This window comes from Haliotis asinina, chromosome 7 (assembly GCF_037392515.1).
Source record: "Haliotis asinina isolate JCU_RB_2024 chromosome 7, JCU_Hal_asi_v2, whole genome shotgun sequence".
Lineage (NCBI taxonomy): Eukaryota > Metazoa > Mollusca > Gastropoda > Lepetellida > Haliotidae > Haliotis > Haliotis asinina.
This window is the reverse complement of record NC_090286.1, coordinates 45,389,862-45,406,789: the sequence shown is the minus strand read 5'-3', so window position 1 is coordinate 45,406,789 and position 16,928 is coordinate 45,389,862. Positions and strand designations below refer to the sequence as shown.

Here is a 16,928-nt window from a genome sequence, read left to right as displayed (position 1 = left end):
CCTATAACCCAAATACCTCTGTGAAATATGCGCCGAGATGAACTATGATGTGTAGGCCGACACCAACACCATCGATTTCCTTCATAAAACATCAGGTACGCCTATGAAACTCACGTTAATCTGCCTTCATTACCTTTGTGCTACCACAACTGGGATTGTCATCTCGCTTGCCGCTGTATGGCAGCAAATAACATTTTGCTAATAACGGTTTCTAATAATACCAGCTGTGTAATAAACGTATATATTGTATAACGCTGTGCTTAAAGTAGACCAGTAATCGTGTCACCACTGGAGATATGAATGCCCACCGTAACCTCTATAAGACATCAGTCTGGTCATCCATCTTGACACGCTGCGTTAGAAATCTTAATTTTCATCTTTGAAATGAAAAAAAAACACTTTAAAAAGTGAGATTGCATCATTGAAATCACGAATATGACTCTCGGCTGATGGCTTGTTCTGATGCGGACTGAAGTGCAGGTTGCTTGAGACATGGAGACAACAAGCGCAACCTGTAGTGTTGTACATATATCCACAAACTATATTCATTTTCAGATCCCGATAATTTAGCCCTCCATGGGCTGTATCGGGATTTTTTTACCTAAGGGTCTGTGCTCTGTCTCTTGTTATTTGCGTAAGGAACGATCTTGTCAGACAAACGAGACAACGCAGATTCACATTTCTAATACATAGACAGAAGGCAATTTATATAGAAATAATGCCATTTACAGCAATGTGCTCGGTGCCATTAGTCTTCATAGGGTGGACACATTTCGATCAATCCTGGCCCGACGTGACAACGCAAATGCTTTGGCTCCTTCTTCAAATGCTTTGGCTCCTTCTTCAAAGTTATTGCAATAAAGATGGTCGTATACCTCTGGCGAAAAAAACAGATAAGATTGATTGCAGTTTCAAGTAACAGTGAGAACCGGTAATAAGTATTAAAAACAAACAAAAACTCTGTGTGGAAATAAAAAAGGAGGAACAACGGCGTCTGATAGTATACGCAAGTGACTTGGCATATTTCTATACCGTTAATAGCAATATTCCAACAATATCATGGCTGTGGACACCAGGCACGATCTTCCCATTTTGCACATATATGGGAGTCGAACTCGGATGTCCGGAGTAACGAGTAAAAGCTTGACAGTGTGAGCAACAGCACTGGAGCAACAGAATGGAGCACTGCAAATCAATACTGACACCATGTTTTTGCGAAAAGTATGGCCTGTCTTACAAACCAGCCGCCGCTAATACAATTTTCATTAATATGGACCCGCCATTAATTGGTCCTCAGTGACCCTGATGAGAGGCGACTAACGGCATCAGGTGGTCAGGCTTGCTGAGGCTTAGTTGACACGTCATTGTATTGCGTACATTGATGCACATACTGTTGATCACTGGATTGTCTGGTCCTGACTTGATTCTTTGCAGACCACAGCCATGTGTTGTACTGGACTATTGGTGAACGCGGCGTTACACTAAACTCACTCACTTGTCTGTCACCCGACGGTGCTACTACAGACAATCGGTGGTGATTAGTAAGCAAACCAGACAATCAGACCAACCTTTTTTGTTGAAGCAACCTCCATAACAGCAAAAATCCTGTATAGTCGCACAACACCTCACTCTGGTCGATGACGATGGCGGCTAGCCAAATTGAAAAGTCCTCCAGACTAAAAGGTTTCAAGAAAACCAATAACCCTCGTTTGGCCAGGTATGAGATACAGGAACCAAATCGATCAGGGTTTTTTTAATGGTTTGAGGCTGGTGCCTCTTGCATGCTGCATCACAGGCCACAGTAAAATATAACAACAGTGAGTGAGTAAGATTTGCCGCCTGGATCTTCGTACTGACGAAGTATGGAAGCTAATATGACAAATATACAAATATAATATGGTAAATAGTATAAAATAGTATAAAGATATGATTTTGAAGAATATCTGTCAAAATTAGCATCTAAAGAAATAAAAACGTTTCATAATTTTCATGTCTCATATAAGCAGGTGATGACAGCGTTTACTTCCGGAGTCTTAATGCATAAACAGACCATAAACAGACCTTGTAAGCAGACAATGAACACATAGACTGATGGGACATCGATACCTTACAAGCAGATGTTAAAAGTATTAGAACTGAAATGTCAGTGTTGAATTTAACTATAACATTGCTAAAGTTGTTGTAACAGGGTGTGTGCCGTTTTAAACTTTCAATGTCATTCTGTGTTTTCTTTTTGACCATTTTACAAATGTCAGTTACACAGTACACTCATCATAGTTATTAAAAAATCATCAAGGTCACTCCAAGCTTATTGCCAACACCGATGCGTTGGACAAGGTCTCAAGGGTATGATTATTATGAACACTGAAATGTTTACATATCTCATTGTACATAAATAATGCCAACATTTCGTTTATTTGTTATTTAATACCACAAACCTTTTCCGTCAAGCTGAAAATAATGGAGTCAAGGCCAACTAATCGATGCATTGGGGATACAATTAAGTCCGAGAGTCGAATCCCCTGATCCCAGTCCCCCACAGGACCCGGGCCGCATTTTTGCCCCTTCTGTCTTGTCCTTTCTGCAAGGCAAAGACTCTGTTGAGACACGTCTAGATTTCCTCTGTTTCTGAATGTCCTATCCCAAAGGGGTTCTTTTAAATGAGAAAGTTGATTGTTTCTATAAAACCTATAAATATCCCGAGATCACATGAGTTGCTCTAACCTGATCCCATCATCCCTTGTATGATAATAGTTGCCACAAGTGATATAAAACAGTCATCAAAGTAATCAAGTATGCATTAAAGTTTAAGCAACGTGCCTGTGCGTGTGCGCGCGTGTGGGTGTGTGTGTGTATGTACATTATATGTATATGTTGTTGTTACATTTACAACAGTAAATGTAAATTAAAAGTTTGATGCACAGTTTACCCTTAAGTGTTCACTTAGGGTGGAAAATGTAACTTCAAAAATAAAGAAAAACTGCTAGGCCATTAGTGATGCTTTCAAAAACCAATATACAAAAATTAATGGCATTTTTCATGCAGTGCAATGCAAAATGCAGTAACTGAATATAGGTTACAATTATGATCTCCCAGAAGTTGAAATGAGATATTTTGATTAATCTTTAAATCAATTAAACGCTATTTCCGCTAAGGACTCCCGTCTGCGCTGTGTCTATTACCGGCAGGATGCACATAGACCTACTGGTCAGACTCCAACCTACAAACCATTAATCCTGGCTGTCCACGCCAAGTCTTTGACATATGTTCCGACACCCCGCTACCACGCCAGCTGTCCAGGGATAGATGTCTGTGTTTGTTTTACCGTGCCTTAATTGGTAGCAGGCTAACACGCCATGGTGATTAGGGTTTCATAATCACTGGACATTGTTGTCATTGGTTACAAGAAATGTTATATAACGTTATTGATTCTACGATGTCAACAAATTATCGGAAATGTTCTTGTTCGTGATTAACATGTCACTGCTTGGATCTAACAAACTCAATTTAGGGCTGGAGTCTCTGAAATAAACATATTTTAGAAAAAAAAGAGGTTCATAAACAAAATAATAAAATATATGGAGCCAAAAGACTTCCTAAATTTTTAGCATGAGTTATTACCTAGACTGATAACATATTCTAGACTTACAAGCGCTTTCTTGGAACTATTTGTTTGAGGTTCTGTATGACAGACATCTTGTATTCTGTTTTTCCCATCATTGTTGGAACTTCAACAACTGCACATGAACATAAACCGAGTCAGCGCCATATACGGGTGTACCTGACACTGTTCACATATGTACGTGTTTCCAGCTGTTCCTGTCAGCACGTGGTGAAGGCGTCACGCTCGACTGTCCTCATGGTCCTTTGTGAGAAGCCCATTTCTGGTGCTCCCTGCCGTGATACTGCCAGAGACCATATAATATTATCTGGTATATGGTCTCTGATAATATTATCTGGTATATGGTCTCTGATACTGCTGGAATATTACTATAAGCGGCGAACCATACTCTCTCACTAATCAACGGGCCTCAATATAATACGTGCTAACTTAAAGTAACACGTATTAAAACCAAAACTGTAATCTTTTCCAAAGGCTATTTAAAGAACAAATACAGGTTTAAACTCTTTGATGAGGAAATAGAAGTTGTTCGAGAATATCTATACCTGGGGGTTCTATTTAATGGCAATAGTAAGTTTGCTAAGGCAATTAAGAGACTAGCAGAACAAGCAACAAGGGCGATGTTTTCTGTCTTAAAAACCATTAGGGAACTTGGAATCCCAGTTGACTGTCAGCTGAAACTTTTCGATCAATGCATTTTACCAATTTTATTATATAGGTCAGAGGTATGAAGGTATGACAATGCAACTATTCTAGAAACAAAACGCACTTGAAATTTTGTAAATACATACTTAAAGTAAGACAATCTACACCAAATGTTATGGTTTATGGGGAACTTGGTAGATACCCAATTGAAATAATAATTAAAACGAGAATCATAAGCTACTGGTGCATAGTCATTACACCATCACATAAGTAACCCCATATAGTATATAATGTAATGGCTAATGCGCCCACCTGTGTGGACATTCAATTTGATCTTTTAAATATTGCACATTGTATCCATCCAAAACATGTATGTTCTCTATATCATTTTGTATGATTTATGAGAATACAAAATCCTGAATCCTGAATCCCGGGGAGCTGCTGATTAGTTCGTGGTGGCTGATCGGGCTAGGCGGCTGACTTTGTGTGCTCGCGATTAGGTGCCGGACTCTGAGGGTGTGGGTTCGAGTCCCGGATGTGACTCAACTCAAAATGAAAGTACTAGAATTTGTATTTTACCAAGAAAGTTTTATCTCAAATGTAACATATGTTACATGCTGTTTAGTAGTTTCATTCTCTGGTTGCCTCACGCCAAACTATGTAACAAATGGTACTTGCTGTTGCCCTGCCTTCCGCGTGGATGAAGGGGATGGAACGGCAATTGGTCCGCACAGATTCAGTATGTCGTCACACACACGTGCATGGGTGTCGCTACGTAAATCTAATAATTTGGACTGACGTTAAATCAAATTCCACATCTCTAATAACGAAGGAGTCGAGGAATCGTCTTCAAATCTACCACATCCTGCCGTCAGTGAACACCAGACATAGACGTTCTACTGAAAGCTACCAATTATGTACGTATCACTGCTTCAAGTAGAAAGCACAGCCACGTAATTTCCTCGACTGATTATTAGTGTAGACTGTTGTGTTAGGGGAAGGGCGTTATTATGGGAGGTGCTAGTCCCCTGACACCACAGCGTGCATGTTGTAAATCAGTTCTCTTCTCATCTCGAGCGACGCATTCTCATCATCTTTTCAACACCTGGAATGAAGTGATGCCTCAATTCTGCTATTTTATTATATTTTTACAACATGCACGATGTTATATGTGGAGTATACGTTACATCTAGACTATAGTTTCGTATTGGGGTGAGCTTACAGATGAGAGGCACCCGCAGAAGATCGACCTCGACTGTGTATAATTACACAGCGACAGAGGGATCGATTAGGCTCTTCTAGTTCCACACCATCTGCTGAACTCGTATTTTGTTTCGCTTGCGATATATCATCTACTTTCATGAGTGACACCAAGCCCGGTTTTGTACGGACTGGTCACGACGCCTACGTGACACAGGAAGCCGTAATGTTCTCGAAAACGCAGGTGTTGTTTTCAAAAGAACCAGAGCAAGTCCAACAACTGATTAAGTCTAATACCTATATAAGTTCTACTAATCCCCCATACACCCGACTAATTGAAAAACAAATATGACTGGCCGATTTGATTTTATGATTAATAAAAATAACAACTTAACATCACAACAGAAGATATCACAATGGTGATTGTTGCAATATATTTTTGGTTATATATTTCCTTGATATTCGGTTATATATATATATATATATATATATATATATATATATATATATATATATATATATATATATATATATATATATATATATGTGTGTGTGTGTGTGTGTGTGTGTGTGTGTGTGTGTGTGTGTGTGTGTGTGTGTGTGTGTGTGTGTGTATACACAGAGAGAGAGAGAGAGAGAGAGAGAGAGAACATTAAGTTTTTATCTGTGAATCCCTTTCGGAAATGCTAAAGTCTAGGATTCCTCTGGTTCTAAATCTAACTTGGGCTCCTTTTCAATCTAGAAAGGATTGTTGGTATACAGTCAGAGACGTGGCGTTAATCTAAAGGAAGTAAGAGAGAGGAGTAGATTAGACAGTATCACGTGACACACTTTACATTTCAAAAGTGCAACAACGTTTCATGACAGTGACCATGAAATTCTACCTCTGTATAATTAACTAGACCTTGCGTCCATTGCCTGATGTCCATAGTGACGTAACCCTTGCGTTACGAGGATGATGTCGTTACAGCGCCGGCTCGGTGCAGCGCCAACATTCTCGACATAGTGTACACGGTCAGGGTACACTCATTGCCAGCCCACGTTTTCATTGAAACAGACAAGTCTGCCTCATCCCCCACTGAACTGTATTCCTCCGCCGAGTGCTTGTGTTTCCCATAAGAGGTCAATGCGCCTGGAAGGTGTCGTCTGCTGCTCGTTGCTTCCGCTTTGCCGTGTTACCAGCTATCTTCGTTAGGACCAGGTTCAGCTGTGGACATTTGGAGGTATGTCAGTTTTCTGTAAGGATCTTTGGCATGGGTTTGGAGTATGTTATAGTCATTTTACTAATCTTATGTTCTAAGTATGTGCAATCGGTTCCTGATTTCAGCGGGTTTAGAGTTTCACAACTTGGCTATTTTTAGCCCCATCTGCGCTGTACCTTTAGTTTCTAGAACGCATTTAAGAAAATGGAGAATGTATATTTTACAAATACTACTGATAATGCAGACATATAGATTGAAATGCAAGACACACCTTGTAACAGGTCTGCGATTTCGACACCTGCGATGCGGGTGTTTGAACCTGAATATCGAATTGCAAATCCCTAAGTGGTTCGTATGTTGATTTTGGTCGTATTTAAGTACTGGAATTGGACCAGATTGGCAAACACTAAATGACTTAAAGCTGTCTAACGGCCTTAAGTAGCAACAATATTGTCTGCATGGAGATATCACAGTACAGATGTTATGTAACAGAGCGGCACGTGTTCTTCGCGAGTGCTTGACGCGCTTTTTAACATGTGCCTAATGCATGTTCCATACATGTTCCTTGTTCTGGGGAATCACTACCAAATCACTGTGTCCATATTGTTATCACGGTCTGTCTCTCGTTTCTTCCTGATCCACATGAACCATTTGTTTAAGCACACGAGGATGCAGCCCTCTCTGTATGCGCGTGCGTCTGAGGATGTGGCCTTGACCGATGATTGAACGTTACCAATCCAGTGCTATTGGATTTGTTCCGTTAATACGCTCATCGAGACAACTGATGCTAACTCACGACTATGCCACGCATGTGCCCCTTGCATGCTATGTTCGGACTACCGCCATTAGTGACATTCATAAATTGATTATCTATAGTAGTTACTCATCCAAGTAATTGCTATTCCGCTTAATCTTACTATTAACTGTATATTGTCCCAAATATTTATTATATTGATATGTTAGCGAGGTATGCACAGCGAATGTGCTCAGTCCATGCGCTGCCTACAGCGTTATGTTACCTTCACCCCTCTGCTCCTTGTCTTTTTGTAGCAAAAGGGGAACCCAGGATACAGTTACAACAACCCCAATATATCCGCGTTCCATTGTCGTGCAACTGGGATGAGTAGGCACACGCAACTGGAAGGAGTTTCTAACCAAACATGAATAGTGGAAATTGTTAGTAATATAGTAAGGTCACTGAAAACTTATTTGAGACGACCATAACCGAATTCTGTAATAGCACTGGATGCACTGTGCCGAGACCTGGTATGTTTAGTTTATATAATAAAATGAGTGACTGAAATTAGTTTTAAGGCGCACTCAGCAATATTCCCGCTACATGATGGGGGTCTCTGAATAATCGAGTCTAGACCAGATAATCCAGTGATCAACAACATGAGGATCGATCTGCGCAGTTGGGAACCGATGACATTTGTTAACCAAGTGAGCGAGCCCGATCACGTTAGTCGACTCTTACGACAAGCATTGCCACCCTTTATAGCAAGCATGGATTGTGGAAGGCCTATTCTACCCCGGACCTTCACGGGTCTATTTAAGGAAAACGATGTCTAGAAGCACTCTACCAACAGGAACACCTAACCTATACAACCTTTTTCTTGAGTTCATTCTTTGAAAAGGATCAATAAAATGTATCTACTTATAAATCAACGGGGATGGTTATGTAGCCTAGTGGTAAAGCGTCAGCTCGTTGCGCGGAAACCCGGGTTCGATTCCCCACATGGTTCAGTGTGTGAAGCCCATATGTGTATTTCGGTGATATTGTTGGAATAATGCTATATGTGACACAAAACCATACTCACTATTATCAAGGCAGGGCTCATTTTTAATCACTGACACATTTAAGTCTGGTTTTGATAACTGCATTTTCTTGACATCAATGTGTAGATTATAGGTTTTGATAGAAAAATATACTGAATGTTGCATTTAATAACTGAAATGAGATTAATTTACGAAAGTTATAGTATAGTGACCGTTGATTAAGTAAGAACTCTCCGTACACTGTAGTACACACACACACACACACACACACACACACACACACACACACACACACACACACACACACACACACACACACACACACACACACACACACCTGCTGTGGAGCTGAAGTGTGTGTGATCTGATTATCGTGTTGATGTATAGTCAGGTACATAACTCCTCATAATAGGTGTGTAGCTGTAGCTGGTGAACCATCTGCATAAGCTGCGTCGCCGGGGTAACAAGAGCTGATGCACCGCAAGCAGCCGCTCACATGTGGTGCCAGACATCACGCTGAGTGTTATGTGTCAAGCAGATTCTACTGCCGAGAAGCACCGGTGTACTACTAACAAGGAAGTTTTCCGTCACATACGGCAGCAGTTACGCAGATAGAATACCTCTCGGGGGCGATATCTAACAAACTAGCCTTGAGGTAAACCACTGTGCAAGGGCTGATAGATGGAACCTAGTGGTTAAAAGAGTTAAAAACAAAGTAGGGAAGTGGGGTAGTCTGGTGGTTAAAGCTTCGCTCGTCATCATGTTGACCCGGGTTTGATTCCCCACCTGAGTTCAATGTGATAGGACCATTGCTGGTCTAACATGTTGTGAACAGGTGGAGAAAACCATACTCGTCCTCTCAAAGTTTAGTGTCGATTCCCCCATATAGATGCTATGTTTAGTACCTATATGTGGGAGGTTACTGGAATGTTTCTGAAAGCGACATAAATACACCGGACTTACTGTTGGCTGGCATGCATGCTTTCACTGGTGGTGCTTACCGTTTACCATCAGAAGTAATGTTACCTCTGTGCATTAACCAACTTGATTATCCCCAGCACTTGTCCACGATCATGTTGCCAAAGGAAGTACTTGTTAAAATGTTTTGTCAGTTTTTCACAATTTAGTAACAATTGCTAAACTATGTTTGGTTTGATTCAAAATTTAAAAACCAAATGTAAATGACAAATTGTATCCATATTGCTGAAATCTCTGGTAAAATCAGAGTCTATTTTACGTGTCCACATGTATGATGAGCATGTATTTATGAACAGTCATATCATAATTGAATCACGTGTTCACGAATAGGTGGGCGTATCCTTCTCTCATTGGCGGCATCCGTCACAGTCACATGCAAAGACAAATAAATTGTGCAACTAAAAATAGACGGGAACATAGTTACAGATAGGAAGCTGCATCGGACATACTTTTTGCTACCCATGCGTCAGATTTAGTGCTGCCTCCTGTATGTTTACCATAAAACTCTACACATTACATTACAGTCCTCGAATGTTACAAGCAGTTGTTTCAGTGGGACGTCGGTGCTGCCTGATCGCTTGGCCAAATCAATGAAGTCATTATCTAGGTAAAGAGTGCGAAGAAGAGGTTGTCACTGCTGACTTTCATCTTAGTAGATAATGAATGTAGATTTGTATCCATGTCATTTGATTAGCTACGCGTTAGTGTTGATAATGTTTAATTTCAAACATTGCCTGGACTACTCACCTATCGGAATAGTGCGGTCACATGTCCTTTAGTCCAGAGACAAGTGAAACATTTGGATGGGCACAAAAGATGCAGACTTAAGCTACATGCGCCAATTGTTCTAAAGCATAGTGGTTCTCTCATACTTCGGGGTGATGGGGTGGCCCAGTGGTTAAAGCGTTCGCTCGTCACGCCGAAGACCCCGATTCGATTCGTCACAGTGTGTGAAGCCCATTTCTGTCTTCCACCGCTGCGATAGTGCTTTAACATTTAAAACTAAGCGCTCTCCGCTCTCACTCACACCTATGGTTCAGTCCTTTGTAGCAAAAATATATGCCAAATAGATCAAGAAATAAAAAATAATTCTTTCGTTTCAGATTGCATACAAATATTTTCTGACCGTTCTCTATCACATATTTAGACAATTTGAGAAAAGCGAATCTAACATATATTCCTTTTAGAGAATTATTGTAAATTGTGTTTAGCCTTAGACCCCAAATATTACGACCTAACCACACCGTTGTCGGAGAATAGGCATAGAAAACGGTCTCTAGAACCCAACCCGACAGCAGCGATGCTCACCCTATTGACCAATGGTTATGCGTGTTGAGTTACAGTTATTGCAACTTAATGTTACTCCTAGTAATATATTGTCCGCCTGATAATGGAAACAAAGTAATACAGATATGGCATGTGACGTTTGGGAATTCCAGCCCCTGCTGTCGTCGATATAATCCAATAAAGAGGCGAGAACGAATTCGGTATCATTTGTTTTGTCAGTTTGGACATCAGACCGTAATTTTCTCGAACGTCAAAAATGGATTTTTATGGGCTCAGGTTTCACTCGTAACCCATTCACATTTCAAAATGTTTTATTTATTATTACACACATATCGTGTAAGATACCTAAATATCACCAAAACTCAAATATATTATCCATTCCATGGAATCAACTCTAGTCAGAATTTCCTTTAGTTTCTGTTAGATTTAAGCGGCAGTCAAGACAAGGGTTTGTTCAAAAGAAAAGCAGATCGTTGTTTTAGTTTTGTTCCATGATTGCTTCAGCTCACCAAAGCCTGGATATTGATCATTACCAGGTTGGCGTCTCTGAGATCAGCTGTCAGATCTAGTTTCAACTTGCCCTCTGCGGGGAAGAGAGATTGTGTATATGTTTTGCTGATCCGATTCCTGACGTCGACTAGTTATTGGTAAATGACATCTATGGTAACATAGAGAAACATGTGTAATGTACCCGCTGCCCCACCCTGTCCTCCCTACCTTTACTGATACGATAGCACGGGCATTCAGTTTCTTGTTTATCTGGAAAAAGACATTTACTGTCATGTAAATTTCAATAAGGTCAGACATAGTTAACTTGTCATATTTGAAGGTCATCTATGCAATAATGATCAAAGACGCTAAGGGACGTTGGGGTAGCCTATTGGCTAAAGCGCTGGTTCCTCACGCTGAAGAATCGGGTTCGATTCCCCGAATGTGATAAACCCATTTCAGGGTTCCCCCGTCGTGATATTGCAGGAATATTGCTAAAACGGTGTAAAACAGTACTCACTCGCTCACCGAAAACACACACACGCGCGCGCGCGCACGCACACACACAAACTCACACACTCACACACTCACACACTCACACACTCACACACACTCCCTTTCATGTATAGAGAGGGCATATTGGACTCTTTAAAGTGACTGTCTCTGATATCTCCGACCCTCTCATAAATACGTCTGATTGTACTGCAGATTCGTGGGAAATTATGGTCGGTCTATCGAATGCTGATTCACGCATGCAACTCCGCTACTGGTAGTCTCTATCTACGTCAATCATAAGGTCTTTAATCACTCCTGAAACAAGCAGTTAGTCCTAGCACGTCAACGATTTCAGCTGTCTCAGAATGTCCGCGTTACTCTTTGTATTTATCAAATTGTCAGCACTTGGAAGTGATTCTCCTGTAATACTCCCACAGATGTCCCGGTATAAACATCTCCCGATGATTTTAACGGAAGACAACCTAAATGTCATTGATCTGGGTGGTCGTCGCCAAACACTCAGGGAATCACAAGAGAGCCCATATCTACGTATCCCTACACAGACGTGTTTAATTCCATGCTGGACAGTTACAATGACAGCCAACGCACTTGTTATCACCTTCAAGATACCTCAATCAATGTCATCGCACATCGCTGCACCAGGCGACAATGATGTCTCGGTTAATCGATTGTTGTACCGTATATTGGTGGAATGAATCGACTGAAAGTCGGCACACTTACATCGGTCTCTGTGTCTCTGGGCCGTTACTTCCATCATCCGAAACCTTGAACGCGATCTCCAGTATACCAATACGAAAGCTGCACGAGCACTGCAGGAAACAGATACACGGGGAGAAGGATCTTTATAACCCAGAACAGAAATAAGAGGGTGCTGATTACAGTCTCGGTACTGCGGTCAAGCTGACATGCATGAAACTCGCTTCCCTATTATTGAGAGAGACGAATACCGTGTTTTAGATATTAATTGAGTTGCAAATCACTCCTTGAGGCGAATTTATGCTCTCTTGATCACATGCTTTATCTCAGGACACATACTATCCCATTATTAGGCTTATAAAAGAGTTATATTTGGCACTTATGAAAATAACGGGGATTCGGTAATATCGAGGTTAAATAGATTAAAGAAAAAAATGTGGTTAAGGAAATGACCAGATATCCATCTGAAACCCGCGATCATCCCGGGACATGTCGCTTCTCTGACTGGAAGAAAGTGAAAGTTTGATGTGATTTGCTCATCCTCTGTCGGTGCTAAAATTCACTCGCTTGGACATATTTCAGCTAGCTTGTTTTTCATCCCTGGTGATTTTTTTAGCAGTCGAATCTAGAGTTTTCGAGGTGAAAAAAGCACTGACGCTTACAGAAAAGATTGTAATGAATGTCCTCACTTGCAAAACACAGAAAATGACAAGGAGTGGATGAGTTTAGTTTTACATCGCACTCAGCAATATTTCAGCTGTATGGCGGGGTCGAGCCTGTACCAGACTATCCAGTGATCAACAGCATGAGCATCGATCTGCAATGGGGAACCGATGGCATGCGTCAACCAAGTCAGCAAGCCTGAGCCTGACAACCCGGTCCCATTAGTCGCCTCTTACGACAAGCATAGTCACCTTTTATAGCAAGCGTGGGTTCTACCCCGGACCTTCATTGGTCTACTTAAGGAAAAGGTTGTCTAGATAGCAGAAGCACCCTACCCACAAGAACACTCAACCTATACGACTTTTTTTTTCTTGAGTGCGTTCTTTCTAAATGATTGCTAACATTTCTCTGCATATTAATCAACGGGGGTGGTGCAGTATCCTACCCCGGATCTTCACGGGTGAAAAGGAAAAACTTGATATGCTTGTTATACAAGCCAGTATAAGAACAGTACGACAAAACAATGGCCAAATGACCCCCAGACACGGAACTTCACTGTGAAGGATTGCGTTCAGTCGTTGTTTTAGGATTCAGTGATCGACGGTTTGAGTACCTGTGATGTTTTTAATCTGTCAGCACCACAGATGCTTGAGGATTTCTCTACCACTCTGGGGGATTTATCCCTTCATCTGAAAGGTCGTGATGTAACTGAAGACCTTTTGAAAACTGCCTAAAGCCAAACGTAGTCTCAAAGTCTTTCGGTCTTTATGTTTAATGGTCAGTGCACGCTTTCCGTATCTATAAATACTAATATGTTGACGTCACGTCAATAAATACAAACATGCATGGCATGCAGCGTGTTTCCTTCTGAGAACACAATGTCAGACTGGATGGATAACATTTCCACGACGAAGAGCGACAAGACCGCATGCTATGGACACGTGAGTATGTGCTTGGCTGTCTCATTCGTACTACTAACCTCTAACAAATGTTTGTAGAATGGCTTACTGGTTTGATTTCTTAAGACATCATTGATGCATCTTTTCTGGAGTTGTGTATGTAACTGTAGAAAACCTGGAGTAAACACCGAATGCATGCGGAGAAGCCAACGTGCAAGTTTTGGGTTAATGCCATGTCACACGTGCTATCGTATGATAACGTAATGTTGTTTGAACTGTTGCCAAAATACCAGAGAAATTTCACCAGGTATTATCAAGAGTAGGTATATTTGCGTTTTCACAGATAGAGTTTATGGAATGGCCACTGTACCCTCAAGGTTACATGTTGACCAGAATGAAATAGCGAATAAAAAATCTGGTTTTATAAAATTCATTACTGAGGGTAAATATATTGCATCATATAATGGATATTTCATAAAAGAATCTCCGTTGTGTTACAGACGCATTCCTGTAAGCCATGACTAAGATCACGATAACCGTCTGTGGAGCCGGAAGTCCAGCCCACGTGATAGCAGGTCTCGCAGCTTCACGCGAGAATATAGAATCAAGAGTGCTCTCCCTTCTCGAAGATGAAGCCGAGAAGTTTAGTGACGCTCTGAAGGGAGGGGACTTGAATCTTTCAATCAACGAAGGTGATGATGAACCAAGAATCGTCAAATCCAAACCGAAAATTGTCACGAAGGATCCAGCCAGAGCTGTGAAAGGTGCCAACTTTGTCGTCTTGACCGTGTCGCCAGGGGAACAAGAGGAATACCTCCAGGCCATAGCACCTCATCTGGAAAATGATACAACCATCGTTGGATTCCCAGGCCACGCTGGCTTTGAGTTCCTATGTTTTGGCACACTCAAGACCAAAGCCAAGAGATGTGCTGTTATTAGTTTTGAATCTATGCCCTACGCTTCCCGGATACGAGAGTTTGGGAGAAATGTTGCAATTCTAGGGATTAATGAAATTGTTCGTGGAACTATGGTAAGGGGTAAAAGCAAGCTGCCTTATGATCCATTTGGGGTTCTACAGCATGTTCTAGGAGAGGTGCCAGCACTTGAGAGGTATAGCAACTACCTGGAACCGCTGCTAGCCACGAACACCGTCGTCAACCCAGCCATTATGTTCGGGAAATGGAGGGACTGGGATGGCACACCTCTGGACTCAAAACCTTTGTTCTATCAGGGAATCACAGAACAGGACGCCAAGTTCCTTACAGGCATCAGTGAGGAATGCGTCGAGATAGCCCAAGCCATCACCAAAAAGAATCCGAACATTGAACTCTCCTGGGTTATTCCCCTTTACGACCTCTTCATGGAAGAGTACATGGATAATGTTGAGGATTCAACCAACCTCCTAAGTTTGATGAAAACGAATTCTGCATATGAAGGTGTTTATCATCCAATGACCAAAACAGAGGACGGGAAATTTGTTCCTGATTTTACCTCCAGATATCTAACAGAAGACGTGCCAAGAGGACTGGCGATCTCAAAGGGTATTGGCCTTTTAGCCGGGGTGAAAACTGTTCTGCACGACAAGGTTTTGGAATGGTGCCAGGAAAAGATGGGAAAGGAGTATCTGGTTAGGAGAAACATGAAGGGGAAAGACATCGGGGAAACAAGGTGTCCTCAAAGGTTCGGGTTCGAGACCATAGACGACCTTCTGAATATTGTGTAAAACACAAATCATTTACCAGTTATTGAGAATGTGAGGCTGTTTGGTTGAATGCATGCTTGTTCCGAAAATATTTTGAGATGCGTATATGACCAGTTTTCATTCTATATAGAAGTGCTATAAATTTTATCACAATTCCTGATAATGATTATTAATTATGATTAAAATATGATTATGGTTATATTTGGAAATCATACCGATTCAACCGAGGTTTGCTCAAAAGTTGTAAATGGACATATATATTTTTTGCAAAATACAAATATATTTAAAATGATACGTACCACTATGCACATCAACGATCTTCAAAATGATATCAGCTGTATATAAGGGCTACGACCCGTGGCATTATAAACTTTTTGGAAACAATACATTTTTATCATTCTCGCATGGGGACACTTGACAGAAACCATTCTTGACGTCTTATATATTTAAGAAGTTTGCTTGAGTATGACATGCTTGCTCACTGTGCTTTAAATTCATATGAAATCAGTCATAAGGTCAGTATGCCAAGATAAAGGAGACCGGATTCTACCTTTGCTGAATGGGGAAACATTCACAGTCTGGCATTTTTACTGGAAAGATATTGGTTTCTATAACTGAATTATCTTCGTCAAAGAGGAAAGACAGAAGAGTTCTATTCTTGTTGTTAATATTTTCAAGATATTGAGGCAAATTGTATTTTCTGGTCAAATATATATCTGTATTTAAATAATGTGTTAGTATTTATTCAAAGGTGAAAAGGAATTAACAAAAATTCTGAATAATCATTCAGACTTCATTGCAAAATCCCACCAAGCGGCAGAAATAACTACTCTTGATATTTCATGAAAACCTATCGTTGCAGATGAAACAATGATAATCAATTCCAGCGACGAGTCGTATCCTCACATGATGTATTGCTATAGTTCAAGAGTAACGCAGATGACTAATGAATCTATTGTTAATGTTTGTAAATGGCACCATTGATGCCAGTTATGGCAGCAGGGCAAAGGTTGAGTCGTGATACGGTTCAGCGACCACGGGAGTTCCGCATGACTTCTATAACATGCTGATTTTTGTATAGCCGGGGAATGTTCAGCATCAACTTTGTGCGTTTACTCATTATTGCTCAGCGTTCGTAATAACATTGACCATATTGTTGAAACGTCTATCGTTCTTGTGTAGATTCTGCTAGGTACTTTAGCTTTTTTCTGGATTAAACATGCGTGCAGTGTGTAGTGGTAATAGTTGAT

General features: G+C 40.9%; 1 protein-coding gene across 1 annotated transcript; it reads left to right on the top strand.

Annotated features, from left to right (window-relative positions):
- The first annotated feature begins 6,592 nt into the window (after positions 1-6,592).
- LOC137290961 (opine dehydrogenase-like) lies at positions 6,593-15,785 on the top strand. The gene is made up of 2 exons (XM_067822191.1): positions 6,593-6,690; positions 14,477-15,785. Exon 2 carries the CDS (start codon positions 14,494-14,496, stop codon positions 15,697-15,699), a length of 1,206 nt encoding a protein of 401 aa, XP_067678292.1. The 5' UTR covers positions 6,593-6,690; positions 14,477-14,493; the 3' UTR covers positions 15,700-15,785.
- The last annotated feature ends 1,143 nt before the right edge of the window (positions 15,786-16,928 follow it).

What these genes read in the sequence shown, in the direction of transcription:
- LOC137290961 (XM_067822191.1), top strand. Translation starts at nt 14,494, where the DNA reads ATGACTAAGATCACGATAACCGTCTGTGGAGCCGGAAGTCCAGCCCAC.